Here is a 26,138-nt window from a genome sequence, read left to right on the forward strand (position 1 = left end):
GAGGCGATCGCTACTGCTAGTCTGTCCTAAGTGACGGCAGATGATAAAAGGATAGGCCAATATCACACACCAATAAATCTCCCGTATACCTCTTATTCTACACAGTTCAGTCCCCTAATTCTAATGCATTTATAGCCCACAAAAAACTAATAGTCAATCTCTATCATCACATAAAGAATATATTACATAAAATAAAAACAAGAATACAACCCATTACATATGCATCCCCCCAACTCTAAATAACCCTTATATGTGGCACTACAAATATATACATATTGTCACAGACGGCTGGGGTTCTTACCCAGCCAGGACACCTAAAAGGACCGGAAAGTGGCATAAAAAGCTTTCAGATCACAAGGGGGCAACCACCCTGGACAAAAAGAGGACCACGGGAAAGGGACAAAAAGGTTCTGGACTGTTGTAACCTGTGTCTACCAACAGGGGGCGTCTTAAGCCTCGAGGGACCTAGAAAAGTTACTTGCGCCACACTCGGCAAGATGGCGGAGGAAACTGCCAGGGACACCCGGAATGCTTCCGGTGCAAAGTGCAGCACTTCCGCCACACCAGGAAGTGCTGCCGGAAGTTCGTCATCGGACACCTGGAGAACATCTGGGCGGGAAATAAAAGGTGCCGCCTCCTAACGGTCTGGGAGCTAGAGTCGGGAGCGGGAGCAGGAGCAGGAGCAGGACGAAGCTCCCAGGAGGAGATGGCAGCCAAGGACTGAGGAAGAAAAGTCTAATTGTTGTGATTAATAGCTGTATGCATTGTGTGGTGTTTGAGACTGTGTTTATTTATGGAAAATAAATGTGTGAACTTTATAAAGATGTGGTTTCCGACTGGTGGTGTCCGGGCAAGTCTCACAATATATATATATACTATAACAATATTACATCCCCCAATTCCCCTTCCAGAGATTGTAAATAGGTCCACAGTTGTGCTCCCCTGATGCCGGCAGGCGAAACAAGGAGTTCCGTCAATTGCAGACTCCAAGCTGCAATCAAATCTTCACCGTAAAAGACATATAGTCAGTCTTGCACCATGATACAATGCAGAAAGTCCTTTGATATATCTCACCCGAGTCCATAGGAAATAACGGAATGTTCAATTCCCCGATCAAAAGAATCACTTCCACAATTCTGACAGGACATGTTGGAGTTCCTAGACTTCGTTACATGGTCCGTGCAGTAGCTGATCTGTTTTTCTGCTCCGATTTTCTTTTTCTTCCTCCTCTTCTTCCTTTTCTCTTTAAAATGGCATGCTTTATGCAAATCACTCCCCGAGAGAAAAAAGTCAAACCGGTCGTTCCACCTCTGGGGCTCCGGTGTCGATGTAAGAATGATCCCCACAACACCCGATTGACAGACAGTAGATCCCCACCCCCAGGCGGCGGAATGGCAGGTCCAAAGTAGGGTTTGATATTGGCCACATGAATTGTTTCCACTATGGCATCTAAACTACTACCCCTTTGTATGCAGAAATTAACCAGTCCTAAATATTTTATAATTTTTACTGGACCCACCCATTTGGGTGCTAGCTTAGCAGCGAACCTGTTGACAGCACTGGAGAGTGGGTGAACCCTAGTCCAAACCAAGTCCCCAACAGCAAAGGGTACCACTTGCCGTTGTGCATTATAATACTTAGCCTGCCTGGATGTCACACACACCAACCTCGTTTGGACTTGCTGCTTTCATTTTTCGAGGATCTAAATTGTGGTGTATGTCTTTGAATCAGGGAGAGGTGCTGGGGTGATTAGACGGTCATGGGGACTTTTGAGTTATCGGCCGATAGCCACCCAAGCTGGTGCCTCACCAGTGGCCTCATGCACCACTGTGTTGATAGCAAATCGGAGCTCCGGTAGCCACTTATCCCAGTCTTGGTGTCGTCCACCCGCATAGAAGGCCCACATAGGAGGCTACCATAGTCTTTAGGGTCCTATTTACTCTTTCCATCAAATTTGTCTGTGGATGGTAAGCTGTGGTGAGTTTCTGTTTGACTCCCCAAGCTGTATACAGTTCCTGAAGCATAGAGCAAGTAAATTGAGGGCCCCTGTAAGACATAATATACTTTGGGACCAACGTGGGGCATGTGAGATGAATTGTTACACTTTTATGGACAGAATTTCTAGGCGCAGCCAGGGCTGGTTTGATGGGCTCAGGATTGGGTCACTGCTTTTTGCAGATGATATTGTCCTGTTTGCTTCGTCAGGCCGTGATCTTCAGCTCTCTCTGGATCGGTTCGCAGCCGAGTGTGTAGTGGCAGGGATGGGAATCAGCACCTCCAAATCCAAGACCATGGTTCTCAGGAGTGCCCTCTCAGGATTGGGAGCGAGATCCTGTTCTAAGTGGAGGAGTTCAAGTATCTCGGGGTCTTGTTCATGAGTTAGGGAAAAATAGAGCGGGAGATCACCAGGCAGATCGGTGCGGCATCCACAGCGATGCGGGCTCTGCATCGGTCTGTCGTGGTAAAAAAGGAGCTGAGCCGAAAGGCAAAGCTCTCAATTTACCAGTTGATCTACACTCCTACCCTCACCTATGACCCGATCTCGGATAAGCGGAAGAGAATGGATGGGTGGATGGAAGATCAAAATGATAGTCTAGTAGTGCTCAAGTTCTTTTGTTGATATTTGGCATAACAAATATTAATTTTTTTTAACATTACTTTGTGACATTTGGGCACTCAGTACATTATACACCATCTCCTGAAATGTATTCTTTTATTTTTAAAGGTGGGAGTTATAGAATATACCAGGAACAAGAAAAGACATGCCTTATAATTGTCTTTCCTTATGTTTGTTTTCTGTTGGTTACAAAAAAAAAATAAAACCAAAACAGAGCCATTAACTCAGGAAACCGCCTTTGCCAGACTTTCAATTAGGCTTTGTTCTCCTACCTCTCAAGTTTTTCTAGACATGTGCATATATACTCTGTGGTGTACAGTATGTACCCATCTTCTGTTTACTCCAGCCTTCTCAAATAATTCTTCATTTAAAATAATTATAGATACATTCTCTTTTCCCAACACTGGCAATTATATGCCCACTGATCCTTGGTAATACCCATGTAAGGTGCACTAAAAAAGATATGTTTCTATACCAACTACAGTTATGGGCATCTCTTTTTGCAAATGTCCATCTTTTCATAATGCTGGCACGTTGCGGAAAGCTGAAGTCCTGTGCTTTTTTGAGAGACTGCAAAGCTGTGGTGGCTTTCTCTGTGCTGCATATTCTCGGATGCTGGGCAATCCTGACAGCACACAACAGCTCAAGCCACCACGGTCCAAATTCATGTCTTGACCCTCCTTCCATTCATTAGTGTCCTTGTTGTAATATTCTGCTTGGGCAGTGGTGCTAAACCCGTTGAAACCACCCACTGCAAAAATAAGCCCCTCCATCAAAGCAATGCCAAAGTTGCAGCGTGGACTAATCATTGAAGGAATTGGCCTCCATGTGTTGGTTAGAGGGTTATATGCCTCAACAGTGTTTAGACAATTTCTTCTATAAAATCCACCAACCTGTAAGAGAATGTACAAAAATATTTGTATTAGCTTTCACCTACAAATTCATTTTTAGAGACCATTTTCACAAACAGAAGTGTTTACTTTATAAAATAGTTAAAAAAGACAAAATTGTGAGATGGTGTGTTGTGCTATCTTTAGGATTCAAATTCACTGGATCATTAGCTGCACCATAAATGAAAAACATTTAAAGCATGTGTAGGAGAGTATCTGAGAAAATGACTAGATTTTTGAAAGTAACTTTGCCTGATGTAGTTTAAGATCACATGAAACATTCACATATGTTGAGACAATCCATCCATCCACTCCTCTTTCCAAATTTAAGGACAAAGAAAGCTACAATTCCAGCAACACTGAGACATAAGATAGAAGCCATTCTTGTTGGAATGCCAGAACATTTCAATTTACAGTAACACACATTCAATCTCACTGAAACAAAGTCAACCTAAAGACACTAATAAAATTAACATTCACAGCTTTGCGATTTAAAGATGTCAATTAAACTAACACATTTTTGAAAACCATGTTACCTTAACACACATATTTTTGTAATGTGGGAAAAAATATAAATACTTGAAGAAAACCCACACAGACTCTGTAATAAGGAATATTCTTAAAGGGGATTATTTCCATATATTTAAAGAGAATCATAAATCATGTATGAAAACAAGAATTATATATTGTGATGCAAATTGGCATAGCAAGGGTTAAACCACATAAAGCCCTCGCTTGTCTATTTTATTATTTTTCTCTTTGCAGCTGCTAAGTTTAAAAACTTCAGTCAAGGACATTGTGTACTTTTAGAGGGCTAAACGGGCCATTGTTTTAAGAAATGCAGCCACTGAGGCTTTGGCCATGAGAGAAAACCAGATAAGCCGTTCACTTCCATTTGCAGTGGCTTGGTCTCTACCTCCCTGTCTGCTTGACTGGACAGGTGATGACAAGTCATGGAAAATGCAGCTTATAAGAAACAGTGTTATTGTTTTAGGGGCACAACTTCCCCAACCTCTGGCCCAATATCTAATGTGTGGGTTTGCCTGATTCCGACTTATTGATGGGAATCGATTGATAAATAAGTTTTGGACACCAGCACAGGATATGAATTAATGGTGGCAGTTTCGGTCAGTTAATGGGCATTAAGTACTGATGGGAAGAGTCAGAAGGACGAGAGTATTTTGCATAAGTCTCTCTCTCACAAAGGCTCCAAAAAGGATGCATACCTCAAAAACCAAAAGCCAGACCATCTGTCAAATCCACAGGTCTGTGCCAAACAATTAGGTCCTACAGCTAAGGCAGCTTGACCATAAACTGAAGCAGCAGACTTATGGCCTACACAGGCCCAAAAATACTATAAAAAAAAATTCTACTCAATGAAACAATCAAGGTTCCTTGAATGTTTAAACATGTATTGAAGATTTCAAAAGGATTCCAGAGAAAAGAAGCAAAAGTAGAAATAAAAATCAACCAAACCAAAAAGCAAACCTGAAGGCAAGAAATGCAAGATCGTTCTTAATATAGAAGAATGGTCATTCTGGCTAGGAAGGAACATGGTTTACGAGGATGGGAGGCCAGAGCGGAACAATAAACTGATTGACCGGCTGGACGAAAAGATAACTTTGTGCCAAGCAGAAGGGTCACTGCATACCACAACACCCAGTTGGTCCATGACGTGTGAAAGGAACTAGTATAAGTTTGTTCTCTCTACTTCTCTCTCTCTCTCCTTCTCCCATTTCTCATCCATGGAGGACGTCAATTCATCATTCACTCCATTCAAAGGCCACGCTGAATTAAGGCCCATATTAGACCAGGCCAGATCAAAGGCTAATTAAACAGTGAACTATATGAAATTCAAGATGAACTGGTTATTGCCCAGGTTGTATTATTAATGTTTTGCCAACACTTATTTTAGTTTTGCTTATTATTTTTGTGTAACTTATCTCCTGCCTGTTCTTTTATTCTGTCTAATTAACTGTTATCTATACTAATGAAAGGCAAAGCCCTCACTGACTCATCACTAATTCTCCATCTTCCCGTGTAGGTAGAAGGCTGAAATTTGGCAGGCTCATTCCTTACAGCTTACTTACAAAAGTTAGGCAGGTTTCATTTCGAAATTCTACGCGTAATGGCCATAACTGGAACCTACTTACGTACATATATATGGCCATAGCCTGCAGCTCAGTCGCTGTGTGTGTGACACCCGGAGTGCTTCCAGGGATGCAGCCGGCACTTCCGCCACACTGGGGCGTGTCGGTGGGAGATTGCCAGAACACACCTGGAGCACATCCGGGTGCTTATAAAAGCGGCCTGAAGAGTGAAGGCATTATTGTGTTGTGGCCAAGATTTTGGGGACTTGGGGACTGTGAGCACTATAAATATGATTAATAAACGTGTTGTGGGTGACATGAACGTGTCCGCCTGTCTCTATCGGGCCGGCTACCACAATACATATTTATAATAATGAATGTACATGAGCCAACATATACAAACAATGTCAACCTCTTGCAGGGTCAAATGGCAGCAAGAAGAAATAAGACTTTAAAGATGACTTAAAAATGGCCGGTACTGGAGCAGACCTAATATAATAAGGCAAGCCATTCCAGAGAAAAGGAGCAGCCACCACACACACCCGATTCCTCCTTTGCTTCAGCCTCAACCTCAGGACAATTAAGACCATCTGGCTAGTAGACCACAGGGCTCTTGTTGGCACATACAAGTGAAGAGGTTCTGAGAGGCAAGATGGGGCTGATCCATTGAAACAATTGAAAACAAGAAATAGAATTTTAAAATCAATTCTGAAATGGACCAGAAGCCAATGAAGCAAGGTCAGTATTGGTGAAATATGGCCACACTTACAAGAGCCATTCAATAAGCGAACAGCAAAATTGTGGAATAGTTGTAGGTGTCGTAACATTGGCCTGACCAACACCTACATACAAATAACTGCAATAGTCCAAATTAGATGTATAAATAGTTGGATGGCCTTTTCAAGATCACTGAAAGAAGAAAGAGCCTTTACCTTAAAGTCTCAGTTGGAAAAAGCTTCATTTAACCTCACAATTTATCTCTTTGTTGAGTTTCAATGAGCTGTCAAAGATCACGACTGGGCTCCTAACTGAAGCTTTATGATACGTATATGGCAAGGGGTCCAAGAGCAACATCAGAGACATTCAAACCTTCTGAACTTTTGGACACCACAATCACAGTTTTATTATCATTTAGTTTTATAAAATGCATTGCCATCCATCGTTTAATATCATTCAAGCACGCATGGAGGGTCTGTATTGTCTCACTTTGATTTTAGTGGGAAATAGATTTGAGTGTCATCAGTATAGCAGTGAAAGGGGAATCCATACTTGTTAACAATGGAGCCTAAAGGTAACATGCATATCAAAAAGAGAACCCAAATGAATAGAAAAGCTCCTACTGCTTAGATAAGATGTAAACCATTTAAGGGCATTACCTTGGATGCCTACATAGTGTTCAAGGCGGGATAGAAGAATCATAAGATCTATGGCATCAAAAGCTGAGATAAAATCTAGCATAAGATCCAGCATTAGTAGTTGGGAAGACGTCATTGTAAACCTTTAACAAGGCTGTTTCACTGCTGTAAGAACATCTGTATCTGGATTGGAATTTTTCTAGAATACTGTTTTCATCTAGAAATGTTTGAGTTGGGACAACTTTTTCTAAGACTTTAGATAAAAAGGTAGTTTAGAAATTGGCCTGAAATTTGACACATTAGAGGGTACTTATTTTGTTTTTTTTATAAGGAACACAAACAAATCAAGCTAGCATTTATTAAGGTAACAATATTTGGTCTGACAGAATCAAAAAAACCCTTAACTAATAGAGAGGGGATACTCTCCAGGGGGCAATTTGTAGGATTCAGCTGTTGCACCAGACAACAGAAACGATGACACAGGCTCAGAGGTGAATCCTTAGCAAGCAGTGAGACTGATGACCTAATAACGGTAATCTTATTTACAAAAAAAATATATCTCCGTTTGGAGAGTAAGTTGGAGTATGTGACAAATTCCAAATACAATAAATTGTATGTGGCAATTAAAGGATTTAAAATCACTAAAAAAAATTATTTGTAATTATTGTATCTACCCAAACAAAACATTAAATTAAGTTTAAAATCTGAATCAATGTGTTAGTTCAGTTCCAAAATAAATGATAGACGGTTTATGGAAGTGCATCTTTCAATAATGCTAAATTTTTACATTTCTTTAAAAAAACAAACAATAATATCTATTAAACAATTTAAGAGATTTGCCACACTTTTTTGATAAGTACGTACTTATAAGTTAGGGTCCCAGGGAGAACAATTATGCATTAAAATTACCAGGAAAATGTTTTAAAGTGTAATAACTCCACTTGAAATTTATCAACATTATAACAGCAGCATAGAACAAGATTAAAGCACAATTCAAGATAGGCAATGGAAATGAAGATCCCCATGAACTGTGGTAAGCTGAATCATTTAAAAAATCGTTCATTATAAACAATTTTAAAAGTTTGTTTTACAGAAAACTCAAAAGTTTAGACCTTCATTTTCATGCCTGTTGACCATCATTTATTTTGCATCATAATATATTAATATCATTAACAGAATTTTCCCTTTTATTGAACGAGGTTCCAGAAATAATGTAAAAATAATTTAAAATATTTTGAATGATAGAATTCACTATAATAACAGTTAGAGCAACCACATTCATATTTAGTATGGTGTTTCTGTAATCTAAAAATATGTTATGTACTCTTTCTTTTAACTATCGAATCCTGAATCATAAATTATAAAACTGTTTTTTGTTTCTAAAAAGAAATATGACAGTAATACCATAAAGAGAAACTCTGATTCTTGCCTCGTGACTGGAGAAAGGCATATTAATATCATCTTTTACGATTACAGGGTTAATCAACGTTACTAGTTTTTCAACAAAAGCAATGTGACAGAAGATGGACGCGAATACTGGGGGTGTGGCGTGGAAGGGCGAGTCTGTGATCTGCAGCCGGATACAATTGTGGACGATTTGAGCGCCTTCTGCGGAGCATGGCGGGAGTTTCATGTAGAGTGGAAAGGCGGCTCTACCATTGACCGGCCGGGATGGTGTTGTCCGTCTTCCACTCGTGCGTGTGCCTCCCGCGAATTCATAGCGCTGGAAGAACAGAAAGTGCGAAGCGACTTAGTATCGGTTTGCCGCGGTTTAGAAAAGGGATCCTGTATCAGCAGTTGTCTGGGCAGTAGTTCAGGAAGGGAATTTTAAAAAGTGTTTACTTTCAGTTTTTGGGAGACGTGCAGTACACGTCTCAAATGCCAATATACCTATTCGAGCGCATCGGCTGCTCGCGGTTTTATATGAATTTTGCAGGGCAGGAGACACCACTCTTCGTAGACGCGTTCACGTCATCGCGTGCCTGTGGAGGGACCCCAAAGGGATGACGTCTAGCAGGTTAATTGGTCGGCATGAGGGAGCTGAATACAAAAGGGAATTTCTGGCCTCTAAAGGTGGTCTTCTGGCTAGATCGTGTAGAGAGAAAGGTACAGTGGAACCTCGGGTCACGATCGTAATTCGTTCCAAAACTCTGGTCGTAACCCGAAGTAATTTCCCCCATAGGATTGTATGTAAATACAATTAATCCAGACCGTACAAACTGTATGTAAATATATATTTTTTAAAGATTTTTAAGCACAAATATAGTTAATTACACCATAGAATGCACAGCGTAATAGTAAACTAAATGTAAAAACATTGAATAACAAAACTAACACTGCAAGAGTTCGCGCTATAGCGTTACGAACCACTCGCTAAAAACACTTTTTTTAATGAGTTTTAAGCACAGGGAAAAAATGAACATTTGAAAAATCTGTAATTTAATAAGCCACCAAGAAAAGTAACATTGCAACAATGCACGCTACGAACAGATCACTGTAAACAGAAGTGAAGTGGAGGTTAAAATCCAATAGAAAAAAGTCTTCATTAAATACAACAAGGTTAAAACAATGCTCGAATCTGTCTCTTTAAAAACAAGGCCGGTGCATTCTTTAACAGCCTTCTAGGCCTTATGTGACCAGCCCTCTCTCTCTCGTGTGTGTGTGTGTCGTGCACGTGTGTCTCTGTGTGTCTGTCTCTCGTGTGTGTGTGTGTCTATCTCTCGTGTGTTTCGCTCTCTCTCTCTCGCTGCACAGGAAGAGACTGAACACTTGAGGAAATCATCAGTGTGCACAAACCGAAAGGAAAACTGGCTTGTTTGTATACCGAGTGTATGGTCGTGAACAGACGCAAAAGTTTGGCAAACTTTTGGTCATAACCCAATTTGTATGTGTTCAGAGATATTCGTGAACCGAGGTTCCACTGGTAGTACTTGGTAGAACATTGTCTTGAGTTTACCAAGCACTGCCACTTGTGCCTTGATTATTGTAATTTTTTTTTTCTTGTATAAATATATGTGGATTAGCTTTGGTGGAGGTATTTTATATTTTATGGTGGAGGTTTATTTTTGTATATAAACTTTTTCTTTTTCTGTATTTTCTTAGTAACCCTTGTATTATACACTGTTTGGAGGAGCAGTTTCCTGACTTGGATTACTGTGAAGGAATACCACTTTAGTTTATTTTTGTGTATTTTTCATTTTGTTTGGGACTTTCAGTCAGCACTGTAAATACTGTAAATAGTCATCATTTTTGGCTCTGTTTTTATAACGGTTTTGTGTGTCCTTTGCGGTATTGGACTATGAATTTATATATATTTTCTGCAGGATGTTATTTTTGTTTTTCTTTAAGTGCACCTGTAAATAAATTTTCACTTTATTTTTGCAAAACCCAATCCTTTTGTGGTTGTGTCTCCCTGTCTTACACCATCATCCTGGTCACGCTCTGTCCCACATACTAGACACCTGAAGTGTAGGCAGGTGTCCCCCAATTCCCAATACACGGGATATCACAAGGTACCTCTTAGGTAGGTAAGTGGTTTGAACCAAGTATGGCTAGGTAACTCTCATGGATAATTGTGCGTTGGCCTTCAGATTGACCTAAAGACTGATATACCTCGATTCTCTAAGTTGAGACACTGTGAAGGTTAGGAAAGCCATTATGTATCTGTTCTTGGGTACCAAGGTAACCTTAAGTTTGTTATATCTGGGGTCACCAGTGTGTTGTTCACATCATAGCTAATGAATCCCTGTGTGGAGTACTGATGAGTGATAGACTGTGCAAGCAGTACTCATAATCAAGTTTGCATGAGTGTCCTTCTATGTATGTGACGTTTAAGGTGCAATAGTAGAGCAATTCAATGATGAACTTGGTGAGTTCCACTCATCCAATGATGACACTTATCCAAGACTTCTCCCTTCTCAATATCAATTTTGCTAAAAAAAATATTATCTTGGTTCTTTTGACCTGACATAATAATAACTGAAGGAAAGGGTGACTGTGCCACTTGTCCAGAGTCTTAGCTCACTTGAGCACTGAGGCTCAGTCATACTCCCCTAGTACCTTTACTTAAAGTCAATATTCCCTTGAATGGTTTACTCTAGATATTGCAGAGTGTAGCAAAATCCACAAGATGCCATCAGTACATGGTAGTCATTAACTATGCAACACAATACACAGAATCCTTCCCATTAAGGATAGCGACCACCCAAGCATCAACAACAATAATCTGGTCTGTTGAGTTGAATCAGCATGCACAATGAATCCCTATCTGATGACAACATGCCATTTTCATCCTGAATGATTATGGAGTTGAATATTTAGGGAATTATTGAAAATTGGACACCTATTATTTTTATTATTACTTGGTTGACATCTTTATCCTATGAAATGTGCAGCATTTGAGACACAATTGGTTACATTTCTTTTTTGTTTTTTCCAGTTGTAGCAAAGCTAGTTGACTACGTCATGGTCACACAGGATTTAAACCCACAACCTCAAGATTTGAATTCCATAGCCTTAACCAATATACCACCTGCATACACCTGGACGGATGCTGTAGATGAAAGGTACTACAGAACACTTAAAGAGGTGTTGCACAAGGTGGTACAATCTAATGGGAAATACTGGAATGGGATTTGCCCATTCATCTCCTATTATTTTTGCATATTGGGAGGTAGAACAGGGTTGGATTTAGTTTTTGCTTTTTGAGTTGCTGTATAGGAGGCAACTAAGGGTGCTTTAGACACAGTATGGAAAGTTGGGAGGAGCAACACAGGAGAGTGTCATCTTGCCCCAATTACTATAGGGATTAGATTAAGTGAAACCTCTCATAAAAGCATGTCTAGAAGCTGCCTTGATGAAGCAGAAGTAGCTGTATAACAACATTTCCACAGTCTTAATTTTAAGGAATTTCAACCCAAAGGGGCCTGTAGACTATGTTATTATACATCTTGATAAAAGGATATTAGAATAGATTTATCATGTAAATATTTTATGCTGGGGCGGCACGGTGGCACAGTGGTAGCGCTGCTGCCTCGCAGTTATGAGACTCAGGTTCGCTTCCCGGGTCCTCCCTGTGTGTTCTCCCCATGTCTGCGTGGGTTTTCTCTGGGTACTCTGGTTTCCTTCAACAGTCCAAAGACATACAGGTTAGGTGGACTGGTGATTCTAAATTGGCCCTAGTGTGTGTATGTGTCCTGTGGTGGGCTGGCGCCCTGCCTAGGATTTCTTCCCTGCCTTGCACCCTGTGTTGGCTGGGATTGGCTCCAGCAGACCTCCATGACCCTGTAGTTAGGATATAACAGGTTGGATAATGGTTGGATGGTTATTTTATGATGTTGGACTCCATGTGATGAATGGCCAGGAGAAGCTGCTGTGTTCATTCTCATAGATCAGGAAATTACCATGGGCATCTCCCATGGCACAAATTGCTACGACTGCAGAATGAATTCACTAATATCATGAGTGACAGGCCAGGTTTGATACACCACATTATACATGATGTGCAGGTGTAATGGTGAGAGAGGAACCCTACAGAGTACCTGAGACAAAACAATGCTATATTTGAAGAAGAGGTACAGAAGAAAAGGCTGTGAAGTTTATTAAGAAGAGGAGATGGCTAATGGCACTTCTCTAATGACTTCAGAGAACTCAATCAGGTCTCTAAATTGGATGCCTTGCCCATGTCAACAGTATATAAAATTACTGAGAACCTGAGAAGACCTAGCAATAGCTGATATGCCACAGGGTCACTGACAAATAATCCTATCCTCGTAGTGCACTGCCACTGACAAAAATGGCAGCCCAAACAAATATGGACTATTAGATGAATCATAAGACAAAAAAAAAAAACATTGTGAAGATCAAAACCAGAAAGACCATCTGTTCTATCTGTCACCAAATCCAAATTGTTAATTTAATACTCAAAGTCAATAATTCAGTACTCATAATCAAGGAAAAAAATCACTAAGTTTCAAAGCTTTAAACCACACTAAAATCTAATTGAGAGACCTTATTAGAATCCATAGTCTTAAGACACAGTGAAGCACATGTTGCTGATTTTTAAAGTATTTTTTTTTGGTGATGTCACATGACATGACCTGTGCAAACCGTGCCCCCAGCAACCAAGTAGTGTGTCTTGATAATTGAACCACAAAATGGCATGGCCCACATTAAGTAAAATGGTGAAGAGATAAAATGATAACATAACAATAACATTTTTAGGTTAAATCTGGAGACAATAATCTATAAAAATGATTATACAGAGGGACTCCCTGTTGTACAAAACCTCCAAAACTACCAAGATTTCTTTAAATAAAAATGTATTCATGTAGAAAAAAATGAAGTTACTGTATATCTGCATCATAAGATTTAGCAAAACAGGAAACTGCTTTTCAGTACCAGTGGTGACCATTGGCAGTTTCAAACTGCAGCATTTGGCCCTCATGGGATTCTGGCCACATTCCAGGTTCAGGTAGCCAGACTCCTTAAGTCCCATAAGGTATAGAGTGCAATGGACATAAATATAGTTCTTATCTTTTCGGTCATTTTTGAGGAAGACATACAGTATCTGCAGACAATGGTACATTCTTTCAAAAAGCAGAGCTATCAAATGTAAATTTGGATTACAGGAAGGTAATTACTATGTTTGGGCTATGTAGTGTGGATATACAAATAAAGTCACAGACTTTCTAATTGAAGTATACTTTAATCCCATATTGAAGACACAGGATTTTTCACGGCTGTTTATATTCCAGACAGATGCTTCACAGAAAGGATAGGAGGCAGTTCTGTCCCAGAATGTTAACAGTACAAACTATTCAATCTTCCTAATACAGTTGGAAACTATCACCTCCTGAGCAAAGGTGTTCTACCATGAAACAGGAGGCCTTGAAAATGAAATGTCACTTTAGTGTCAGATATTGTCGTGCTGAGCTGGATGGCTGATATCTGGGTGCCCAACTCCCAAGTAATCAAGTGGCTCTTGGGACTTCAGTCCTGTTACTTTGATGGTCAACACTGTAAAGGTCACCTCCAGGAAAACAGAGATGCCCTGTCTTGGATACATAGCTTCCACCCTATGGGTCAGAGGCATATTCAGTTTAATCACCTAGAGACAAATTCCAAAGCTAAACTAGGTTGGTGGTTAAGGACAAGGTTTTTACACATCCAAAAACTTAATCTTTGAGTCTCCCAATTACAGAGAGAAGCAGGAATAAGAAGGTATGTTTATAGCATCTGCACTGCTTATTGGACACTTTGGTCAACAACATTTGAATAATAAAAAAAGAACAGCCACCTCACCCTGGAGATCTGTCTGTCATAATGGTTTAAAATCGGAGTGAAGTATTGATGGAATTCATCAGGCTGGCCAGATTGTAGAACTTTTTTAATCACATTACTCGAACACTGCTAAAGAACCAAAACCCACTAACCCACAAACTCACCAATGCTGCTGTTTTGACTTTTGGACAAGACTGTTGTTCAAACATTGATGTTCTGCATTTCTGTGCCGTATCAGTTTTTTGTTTCATTAAATTATATCAAAATTCACAATCATATTAACTGCTACTTTTCTCTTATGTTTGAGTGGTTTGTTGTTCCTCAGCTATCCTCAGATGCATGTATGTGTGTGAGTGAAAATTACCCAGGACTGCCAAATAAAAGAACTTTTCCAGGGAGTGTATTGCACATTTATAATATAGTGCATCTGGAAAGTATTCAGACTCCTTAACTGTTTTCATATTTTGTTGTGTTACAGCCTATTATTGTTGTAAAATTCAGCTTTCCTGACCCTGCTCAAGATAAATAGGTTTTAAAATGGATAGATGTGGATAATTTAAATACATTTGTTCCCCACATCAACTAACACTCAATATCCTAGAATGGAAAAGCAAAAACAGGATTTTAGGATTTTTAAACTGCAAATTTATTAAAAAAAAAAAAAACAAAACCGAAATATCATATTGACAGAAGTGTTCCGCTCTGTTTAATAGCCGGTTCTTTGATTTTTTACATTTTTAATAAATGAATTTGTTAAACTTTATGTCCTACTGGGGACTAATACAGTACTATCTATATATTAGACGACAAAAGCAAATAGATAAATCTGTATATTTCTTTTATACAACGCGTTGTTTCTTGAAATCTAAATTTCAAAATACTGTACTCGTTCACGAGCCACAACATGAAAAAAACAGAGTGCCTAGGGAAAATAAATGCGGGCGGTGATGTTAAACTGTAAATCCGTTTCGCTCAGGTAAAAGGAAGTTACGCATTGATGACTAAAGCATTCGCTTTGCTGATTGGAGGAAATTTATTACACGCAATTTTCGATGAGGAACAGTAACTCGTAAAGTGAATTTGTTGGAAAGGAATGGAAAGTAAACACGGTTCTTTTCTTTGAATTAACTCCGACTGGACCGTTTTTACCTTTCACCGTAGCCTGGTGTCAGCGTCTTCTGAGCTTAACCTCACAGACATCGAATCGATGAGCACACTCCTTGACGTTAAGGCATCCCCGTTAGCCATTCTTAACGACATTTATTTTGTCCGCAGCCTTCTTGGTCTTCATACTCGTGTATGCAATATTTCATTTGTATATGTTACTCTGCTTTCACGCCACTCTTTTATGATGTTGGGGTGACGAATTCTTGATCCAGTGTTCCCTTTTTCTTTGTACTATATGCAGTTAAATTATATTTGCTTTACTGTCTAAAGCTCTCCCAGTATGCGTTTTCATTTTGACACTGAGCTTTATAGCTTGTTAAAGAAAGCCATTTCCATTAGTCTTTCTGCTTTCAAAAAATGTCCTGCAACTTCTCATTCATCATTTCAACGTGCAGTGACGGTTGTAATAACGCAGTTACTTTACCTTTATCGTCGTCATAACCTGTTGTCAAAGGATTGGTCCGTTTCAAACTTTGTTCCATATGCTGGTCCATGGAAAGAGCCCAGCCTAGTCAATGAAGTGGGACGACTTATAAAGTGCTTTATATTCATCCATTGTCAAATCCTGTTATCCATTAGACAGTGGCGACGAGATGTCCAGCATAAACACAGCTTTAGGTTTATTAAGTTAGGTGAAGTGTGTGCCCTGCGGTGGGCTGGCGCCTTGGCCGGGGGTTTGTTTCCTGCCTTGTGCCCTGTGTTGGCTGGGATTGGCTCCAGCAGACCCCCGTGACCCTGTAGTTAGGATATAGCGGGTTGCTGATGAATGAATCATTTCATATCAAATGAACCAATGGCACACACACTAAGGTTGCAAAAAATTCTGGAAAAATTACCAGTTTACCCATGTTAGTCAGGAGAGACCCAGTAATTCTTTGTTTAGCTAAGACTAGGGAGGGGGCTTCACCAACCCCCGTGTTTGTTTTTTCAGTTAGACACTTTTAAGATTTTTTTTTTCTTTGAGTTGTTGCTATTTCATTAGTTTCACTTTTATTTCAGAACTTTTTTAAAAACAATATTTGGAATCTTTAGAGTCCTAACATGCTGAATCTTTTAAAATAGGTCCGTGAAACGTGTTTAATGACCTTGTACCATAATTCAGGATAGGTTTCTCAGTTTGGAATTTCAGCAGACACAAAACGATCTACATCATCAGCAGTTAATATATTTTTTTTTTTTGCAAAGTAACCAATAAATGCATGTGAGGTATGTGACGATGTGGGTTCTGGCTCCACGCTCCCATGGCTGTTTGGGAACCCTTGAACCCAACACCGTCGATAATGAAACCGAGTGAGCCAGTCAATGGAGGCAAATTGAGCATCTGAGCAAGGGGATGGTTGAAAGTACAAAAGTGCTTTTATTAAAACAGTCAACAAAAACAGTGTTCCATAAATAGTGCAGTTTCAAATTCATTAAATAAATAATCCATAAAAAGAACACGTGGAGTAAAACCAATAAATAGAAAAAAAACAATCCTTAAAAACGAGAGGTTAAAATCTTTTTAGGAAGCAGTCTTAAAACCATCAACAAATCCGGTGCTTTTCTGTATGCGTCTTACCTGCTTATCCCGTATGGGCCAAGCAGCAGGCAAGACGCTCTCTACAGCTGCCCTCCTCAAACACACGCAAGACTGGAGACCTCCCGATCCCTGGCTTCGGTTTGGCTCTCATCCCAGCCTCGAGACTTGGACTCCTTGGTCTCCAGGACGCTCACACCAAGGACTGCCACTCCAAGCCTCCCGACTTCCGCTGCCTTTCTGCGGCCTTCTGCGGCTCGTCGCTTTCACCTTGGTCACTCCCGCTACCTGCTCGCCAGCGGAGCGACATCAACACAAACACGTGGGTGTCGGCCTAACACCCAGCTTCCATGCAGCTGTCCACGCGCTCATTCGCCGCACGTCCGCCGCTCTTCGCGGCTCTCCCTCTCACCGACCTGCTTCCTCTCCTGCTCCCGGTAACCTCCGTCCTCTCCTTTCCTTTCTCTCTCCGATCGTTTCTTTCTCTCTAATCGATTCTCTCTCTCCCCAACCGACTTGCGCTTCTTTTAAAAACGTGAGGGGCCATCACAGCTGCAGCATTAGCCACGGGAGCAATCACGAATGTGGGCAGTTCCTCACCTGTGCACACGGTGAGAAACGCCCACATCGACGACTGCCCCGCGGCTCGCTACAACAACGCCCCCCTCACGAAGCCGCCTCGGGTGCGGTGATTTATTTAAAATCAATGGCCTTTTCTCCACGAGCTGTGGACCCATAACACCACATTCCACCCCCCATAAAACTCCAGTTGCATGGGAAGGCTCCACTCCACTGCCAACCCAATGCAACTGGAGCTCAGGTCCACAGCTCGGCCACTCTACACTGCACTAAAACAATAAAAGCACTAAAACAATCCCACTAAAACAAACCAACCCAAGCCCCCTTCATAAAACCAGGACATTAAAAGAATAAGAACCTTAAGACAAATAAAAACCACAGCAATAAATAAATGTCCTTAAAAAGCTCAGTCTCTTAAAAATGTCCTCCTCCGGCTTGGGTACGTGGGTTCTTTCAAAGTCAGTTACCAATCCCGCTTGCTGCTCTGTCTCCTCTTCTGGCCTCCACCGCTAGCTCATCCCACCGCTGCCACCAAATGTGACGGTGTTGGGTTCAAGGGTTCCCAAACAGCCATGGGAGCGTGGAGCCAGAAACCACATCGTCACAAGGTAAACCCTGTTTTTGAAATTCTCTGACTTAAACTTCAAACCCTTACAATATTTACATACTTCTGACATATCACCTGTGTCCATATATTCGATCTCTATTCGCCTTTTCGTTATTTCTCCGAGTAGTTCTCTTTGTTTGCGCTAATGCGATGTTTACTTTGTTTTGACACTTTTGTGTTTTTCTGCTTTCATATTCTGTATCTTGCTCTGCATGTGTTTTGTGCCCTTGTTTTTAACCTCTTTATGACGTTTTACTTTGTTTTATACTCTTTGTCTTTTATTTCTGACCTCGCTTTGTCTTGCTATTTTTTCAATTACACCTGGTCCGTGATGATTATTTTCCCTTTTTTGAGTAATAATTTCCTTTAGTTTGTGCTAATGCGATCTTTACTATCTTTTTTTGATACTGTATCGACCTCCGCTGGTAAATAATCAATTAACTGTCTGAATACTTACCACTTAAGCAGCAGCTGAGATCCTGCCCTCTCACAATTACACACCTAATATATCAAATGCGTCCCTCACGTTAGAACAGTGTACTGTTGGAGGCTGTGTTGGGTACATGTATGATGAAAAAGTTGGATTGGCTTGATTTCGGAAGGAAGCAGAACAGACATCCTGGTAAGTTTCATGCATCAAAACTATCCCACAGTCTTTCCATTGGCCTCCTAGAGACAGTATGTGTTAGGTGCCATTTCAGTGTTGTCATTGCACTGCTTAGTGCACCTATAATGGTCAGTGGGAGGTAGTACCGTCTTGATCTCAAAGGCACAGATGCCTTACACTTTGCACTTTGATAGAAACAGAAATGAAAAGGGTCACAGTCGTGCTGCTGCAATACCAAGATGTTAACATTTCGTTATAACTAGTATTGTATGTAATGATAAATCAAGCAGCTGCTGTTGATATGTTGTGCTTAATGTACCTTTGCTGATTTATTCTTTTCCATTAATCCTATACCCAAGTTAGTGATGAAGAACTTGATGATTATAAATGCTGACAAATGGTAGCCCATCTTTTAAAATGGGGGAAAAAGTGAAAGTTTCACATAAGAAAGTAAGAACTGTCTTTTTGAGAAAGAAGGGACCATGTAGGATACAGGAAAAAAATCATTTTAAAATATCAGTGTACTGTATTAAGCTGGTCTGAAAATTAGGCCCAAAATGATTTTTTCACATTTGTGAGGTCTGCTGGTTAAACCCTGATGCAATTTGTTTGTTTATAACCTTTTGAAAGCCCTGTATAAGTATCTAAACATGGAAAAAAATCCAGCAGGCTGTATCAGTTAAAAGTATGCTATCTGAAAGCCTAAACCGGACAAAGCCAAAGATGCAAAATATTTTTTTTCCGTTTTTGATGCTCTGTTCTTACCAAATGGTGTCATCTGGACTAAACAATTTGAAATCGATGAAAAAATAAAGCCATGTCAAATTTGCATCAAAATAATTTTATAGGGTGTCTCCTGGATAACATAGGTACACCCTGTATTTTCTAAGAATGTTTTTGAGACCAAAGGGAGGGAAAGTATTCCATCTCCCTCTATGTTTTAACCCATTACAATCTGGAATATATATATACACACACACACACACACACAATCACCACCAACTTCATTGGTTGAACTTTTCTAGTACTGGGATGAACCCCCTTTTGCCTTCAGAACTGCTGTAATTTTTGGTGGCATAGATTCAACAAGGACCATATTAATGTGATAGTATCACAAGTTGCTGCAGATTTGTCAGCTGCACGTCCATGATGCAAATCTTCCATTCCACCACATCCTAAAAGTTCTTTATTGGATTGAGATTTGGTAAATGTGGAGGCCATTTGAATGCAGTGAACTCATTGTCCTATCCAACAAAAACAGTCTGAGATTATTTGAGCTTTGTGACATGCCACATTATACACATCTACAGTAGAAATCAGAAGATGTGTACACTGCAGTCAAAAAGGGATGGACATGTTTAGAACCAATAATCAGGTAGGCTGTGGCATTTAAATGATGCTCAATTGATACTAAGGGGCCAAAAGTATACCAAAAATATCCTCCTCACACCGTTACACAACTACCACCAGCCTGAGCTGTTGATATAAGGCATGATGGATTCATGCTTTCATGTTGTTTTTGCTAAACTCTAAACTCTAAACTCTCAATGTCATTTAAATCACCTTTCAACCACATTCTGATGGTCGGTTTGAACTTCAACAGGTTGTCTTAACAATGACTACATAACTAAATGCATTGGAGTGCTGTCATGCAATTGGCTGTATGGTTTAGATTTGCAAGAGTAATAAGGAGGACAGTGAGCCTGGTTTTTCCTAGTCAAAGCCAGTGGCAATGGTTTTCAAGTTCAATCCCCAGTAGCACAAGTTTTTATTTAAACCACTTTCACAAATTATGTGTTTATTCTTACTTTTAATTGATCTCATTGTATATCTGATCTACAGATATTTCTAAAAAATTCATTAACATTTGTATTCTTTGCTATAGCTATAAATACTTATGTTTCTTTTAGTGTTTTTCTTTTAATTTACCCTTTTCTGTAGAGTTTACTTCTGCAGATGTAGGTGCAACTGTTGAATGGTCAGGTCAGGTTGGGGAGCATACACTGGTACAGCCTGTTGCCACACCCACCACACAACAAAACCATTCAGGATCCTGGTTGACAATGCCCTAGACAGACATGCAGTCCAGTCCCACCCTCCGGAAATGACCCTCTATCTACCTCAGCCAGGTGTTACATGGGCGTCCACTTGGCCTGGTCCAGCCACTCGTGACCTCATTCATGAGGATCCTCCATGCTGGATCACCCTCGGGGAATCGCACCACATGGGCGTAGTGCGGTAATTAATGCTTCCTCACAATGCAGATAATGTGCCTCATTTGGGACTCCATGAGCAACCACTCATTCGACACAAAGTCAAAGCAGCGGTTCCTAAGGATTCTCCAAAGAGACGCAGCACCAAAGGAGTCCAGTCTTCCTCTCATGTCACTAGGTAGCATCCATGTCTCACAACTATTCTAGCAAGACAGGGAGCAGAAGGACTCTAAAGTTGTGGACCTTCGTCCTTTTGCATAGATATCGGGAGTGCCACACACCCCTTTCCAGCGACCTCATGACCCCCTCATGCTCTCCCAAACCATCTACTGACTACATAGGAAGAGCCACCAGAGACACGAATGTCACTGCCGAAGTAAGTACACCACTCGACAAGGCTGACACTATCTTCGCAGACAGACACACTTTCTGATGGCTGTGCCCAAGAGGTCATTAAAGGCCTGGTTGAATAGTAAAGGGGAGGAATACCTTCACTGCCATTTTCACTTGTCTGCTTATGAAGAAACATTTTTTTTTAATGTGCAGACAAGTGAATATAGCACTGAAATAATTTTTCCTCTTTAGAAGTCTGCATCATTTGGCTAGCAATTAAAGGAACAAAACCCAGTCTAATAGGGTTATTTTTTTTAAAAAAGGAAATTTTAAAGAAAAATGTAATGTTTTCCAAAAAATCCAAGTACTTGAGATTTCACTACAATAAGAGAATAAAAACATAAGATCAATTAAAACTAAGAATGGTGCACTGGTCGGAATAAAAACCTATAGCTACTTGGGATCTGGAGTTTACAGAGAAATTTTTCTAAAGGGCACCAACAAGCCTTTGAATGATGGTAAGGTAACCTGGAAGAATCACCTAGATGTGTCCCTGGTCCAGTGCTTGAAAGCCCCTTTCAGCAAATACACCATAAATGTTGGAGTTGGAAGGTAGCTGGTTATGGTAACTCAGCGGTTGAAAGGGAGGGAGAGTTAGGCCAAATTATGATTTGTGTTGTGCACAGAGCAAAGTGGGTAAGAAACTAGCTACCCCACAGGGTAGACTGAAACATTTGGGTGATTAGGAATGCCAAAAGGCTTAGGTTTTTTGGTGTTATCCCTTTGTGTATTGCTCCTTTCTCTGTTCCTTTTATTCAGTTGTTTTGTTAATAAGTTATATTATTTTCCAACTACTTTGATTTTCTAGTTGTTATTTGGTTTCAAGGGTTGTTTTCACATGCTCTCTAACGTCCACAACACCTAAATAGAAGCTTAGTGTTTACTTTGTAGGGTATTTCCTTTTCTTTTGTCTTCTGAATGGACATTGTGTAACTTGTGTTGAGGGCAGAGTAGTCCTGGTGTAAATAAAGTAGACCTTATTAAGATAAATTGTCTACAGACAATGAAGATGTCCGTTGATGTCTCTGAAAACCTCAATTTCCATACAGCTTTATTTTCCAACTGTTACCTGTTTTAGGTCTGAGCATTAATAAATGAAGGACAAATACATACAAATTAAGAATTTGTTCAAATTTACATTTAAAATTTTTTTCAGATTGATAAGGAGTTTGACATTCCACAAGTTGACACTCCACCAACTCTTGAAAGCATCCTAAATGAGGTAAGTCACATGGAAACAATAAGAGACCATGACATATTGTTATTTATAAAAATGGGCCTTTTCATACCTTCTATTGCTAGTATTTTTTACCAAGGACTTTGCAAAGATTAGTGAAAATATAGATTCATTTAAAGGTCTCTGCATCAGTTTTTACTTACTTGTATTTTAAACGTCTTTTTTTTAAGACTGAAGATGAAGATGAGCCATTTGTCCTGGAAGAAACATCATTATTGAATGCTGAGAATATTGACACTCATTCCTGTGAAACATCTTCACTTGCCAGCTCAGATAGTGGTGACAGGATGTTTTTAAAAAGGTATGTATATCTTTTTAATCATCATAGGTGTAGGTGGCAGTCTTTTTTTTCCCCTTCCTCAATAGTTTTAATCTTTAAGCCAGATAAACATTTGAACATTCTTACAAATTTCTGATTCTTTTCACTAAAACTTCCACCATGACCTTAATGATGATGATCCTAAGTCAAATTGGACCAGTGTATATTGTTTGGAAAGACTATAATTACCACTTGATATAGTGCTTTAGGCAGAATATTATTTTCTCTAGGTTCAAAATACATTTCTGATAATAATAATGATGATTTGAAAAATTTGGTGTAAAATTGCACTCTATAGTCATCTCGGCTTGCAGCTTTTCAGTGAGTTTATAGCTTTCTGAATTCAGATACAGTATATATATATATTTTTATCAAGCTCTACTGTGCAGAGAGTATTGGTATTTGTACTTTGTGAAACAAGTTCTTGGCTTGAATCCAGTGGTGAACACTAACAAATACGTTTGCTTTTGTTACTGTACTTGAGTATATTTTGTAGGTAATTTAACTTTTCAAAATATTTTTAAATTAAAATAGTTTTACTCTTTTCGAAAGTATATTTATTTAGTAACAATGCTACTCCATTACCTTTTCAAAGTGTGTCTTTACAAAGTACAATTGATTGATCTAAAATGCAATGTAATGGATGATTTCAGTAAATCAAAGGTCATGATTAAAGAGTGTGTTTTAGTAAGTGACCTAGTGGCCATGCAGTTCCCCACAGCTGTGTCAGTAGGTAGATCTCGGAATAACACAATATAACAGGCCAATGTATTGGAGAGCGCACTCTCACCGTAAATTTCATTTTCCCTAGCTTTATTTTCTGTACCTGGAGTAATCTGAATGATAGCAGCTGTACTCTCAACCCTAGCAGAGCCATTCAGTCTCAAGGACATAAAACAAAAGCAGCTTTATTATACATGTGAACCCCACTGCCCAAAAAAGTGGGAGCTGTATGTATCCATGAACTCTTTGTGAAACATACAGAAACACATGGAAGTAAGTTGACTTTTTGTAAAGTATTTTTATTTAAGATAATGTAGCATAAACGATAAAACTTCAAGTTACAGGTATGTGAACGATACTGCAGTAAAAATTCTAATAGCTTGACAGAGGCAGATTTATAGGTACAGAAGAAATGGTGCCTCTGTTAGTTCTAGTAGTGATGCTGATGAAAAGACAGCCCACTACTGTTTTTAAAAAGGAAGGTTGTTCAATGCACTTGCAATAAGAGGGCGAAAAGCTACTTGGGTTTCTCTGTAACTCACCAACATTTATCAAGTTCAGAGATTCTAGCTATCAAGTGCAGCGCATTAGAAAAAATAACTTTTGACAAAGTGGTTGACAGTTTAAATATGAATTAAGTAAAGCCTACTGAATATATGACAGTTTAACTTTGTTAATGGGGATCGATCTGTTCTTAACTCAATTTTTCTTTTTGTAAAAACTTGATTGCTTTGTATGGATTGCAATAAAATTAATAAAAAAAATAAATAAATAACATTGTTAAGAAAAAAGCACTGCATATTAGTATTTTTAGTTCATTTTTATAATTATATCTCTGTTATTAGGAATGACTATTTAGTACACTGTAAAAAACTCAAATATAAAATTAAGTATATTTTAACAATACAAATAGTTGTGAATTAAAGATTCACATTTTTAAAAAAGATAAATGCATATGTGTTTTATATTTAAGCAGTTTTTAGCTGCCAGAATTATTTTTAAGTGCAGAAGTATTTTATGGATAAGTTTTATACAGCCAAAGACTCAATTTATTCAGTATTAAAACAATGAATGTTTATAAAAATGTTGCATGTCATATTAAAATACTGCAGGATCCATTTTTCTGTAAAGTTTCTAATCCACCTCATTTAATTTTATATTACTGTAATTAAAAATAAAATATGCTATACTACTTAACACCCTTCTATATTTTGATGAATGAGTCTATAAATGAAGGAAATATATAATATATAAATATTAAATTGTCTATTGTAGTTCTGTTTAATGATCACTAAGCAAATATACTTGTCTCTAACTGAAATAGTTTAATCCAGTGATAATGACAATCGAATTTTAATTGTTTACTGCATTAGTTTTACTGACTTAAAACATATAGTGATCTATGCTTCTGACACTTTCAAGGTTTAATGATTGGCAGCTCAGCTACCAGTAATTTAAATTATTAAAATATTAAATCATTAAAATATTAAATTATTTAATTTGTTTGGTAAAATATTGCAAAACTTTATTTGGAAAACTGTAACCTTTTCTCTTCACTGAAGTCTGTGCTGTCCCAAATATTGGTTTGTAATTGATAACTATGTACTACATTGTTAACTTACTGCATGTTAAGGATAAATCTGATTAGTTGCTTACCTGTGCATAATAGGAATATACATAATAATTGGAGTTTGAGCTGAATTGCCATATACAGAACACTTTCTAATTGCAAGTGTTTATTATATATGTATATATTTCATGACTATGGCTTTTGATATGTAAAATATTGTATTGCTATGTATATTCTGGTAATGCTTTCCAAATTACAACATGTGTAGTTGAAGATATTTACTAATTTAGAGTCATTGACAATTGCAGATCTAATATTTTGTCAATTATTACTTGATTTATTTTTTCAGATCATACATTTTTTTAATATTACTTGAGTAGTTTCCATGTCAGTTACCTTTGCTGAAGTAAATTTTTGTCTAAGTAATAATGCTTGAGTAGAACCTTTTAGTGCTCTGTCCACCTCTACATATACCTCATATTTGTTTACATTGTGAGGAATTCAAGGTATAAGTCCTTAATTTTGTTAGTTATATTATTATGCCCTCGGATCTTATTTCCTGCTTCAGTATTGACTGCTGTGTTCTGAGCTTCCTGTTTATGCATTTGTTGTGCTATAATCATATTCTTTTCTGTTCTTGTTCATAATCATGGTGATGAGACTGTAATTGTACTTTGCTGTGTTTCTTTTCTAGGCGAAAGGGTAAATTTTGATTGTAGAGGCAACTTTTTCATATAGAGTGCATCAATCTTGCATATTCTTGATCAGTTTTTGAAATACTGCAGCTGTAATCAGCTCTGTTGCCCTTCTAGTCCACAATTTATTTTAATGTGAAGCACCTGGATAATTAGTCCCTTTAAAACCAGTATTTCCTACTGTATTCCCACAGCAATGTCTGCTACTTTCTGTATTTGAATCATTATGTTGATTTCCTAATGAGTACATCTGTTTGCTTAGAATGAAATGATCTAAAT

General features: G+C 38.8%; 1 protein-coding gene across 1 annotated transcript in view; it reads left to right on the top strand.

The window, feature by feature from the left end:
* The first annotated feature begins 8,955 nt into the window (after positions 1–8,955).
* The window catches only part of vps8 (VPS8 subunit of CORVET complex), a 740,642-nt gene continuing 723,459 nt past the window's right edge, over positions 8,956–26,138 (top strand). The window contains exons 1-5 of the mRNA XM_039755059.1: positions 8,956–9,058; positions 11,391–11,517; positions 15,395–15,458; positions 22,472–22,537; positions 22,723–22,853. Coding sequence (XP_039610993.1) covers positions 8,956–9,058; positions 11,391–11,517; positions 15,395–15,458; positions 22,472–22,537; positions 22,723–22,853 — 491 coding nt within the window. The remainder of the gene's footprint in view (positions 9,059–11,390; positions 11,518–15,394; positions 15,459–22,471; positions 22,538–22,722; positions 22,854–26,138) is intronic.

This window comes from Polypterus senegalus, chromosome 6 (assembly GCF_016835505.1).
Source record: "Polypterus senegalus isolate Bchr_013 chromosome 6, ASM1683550v1, whole genome shotgun sequence".
Classification (NCBI taxonomy): Eukaryota; Metazoa; Chordata; class Cladistia; order Polypteriformes; family Polypteridae; genus Polypterus; species Polypterus senegalus.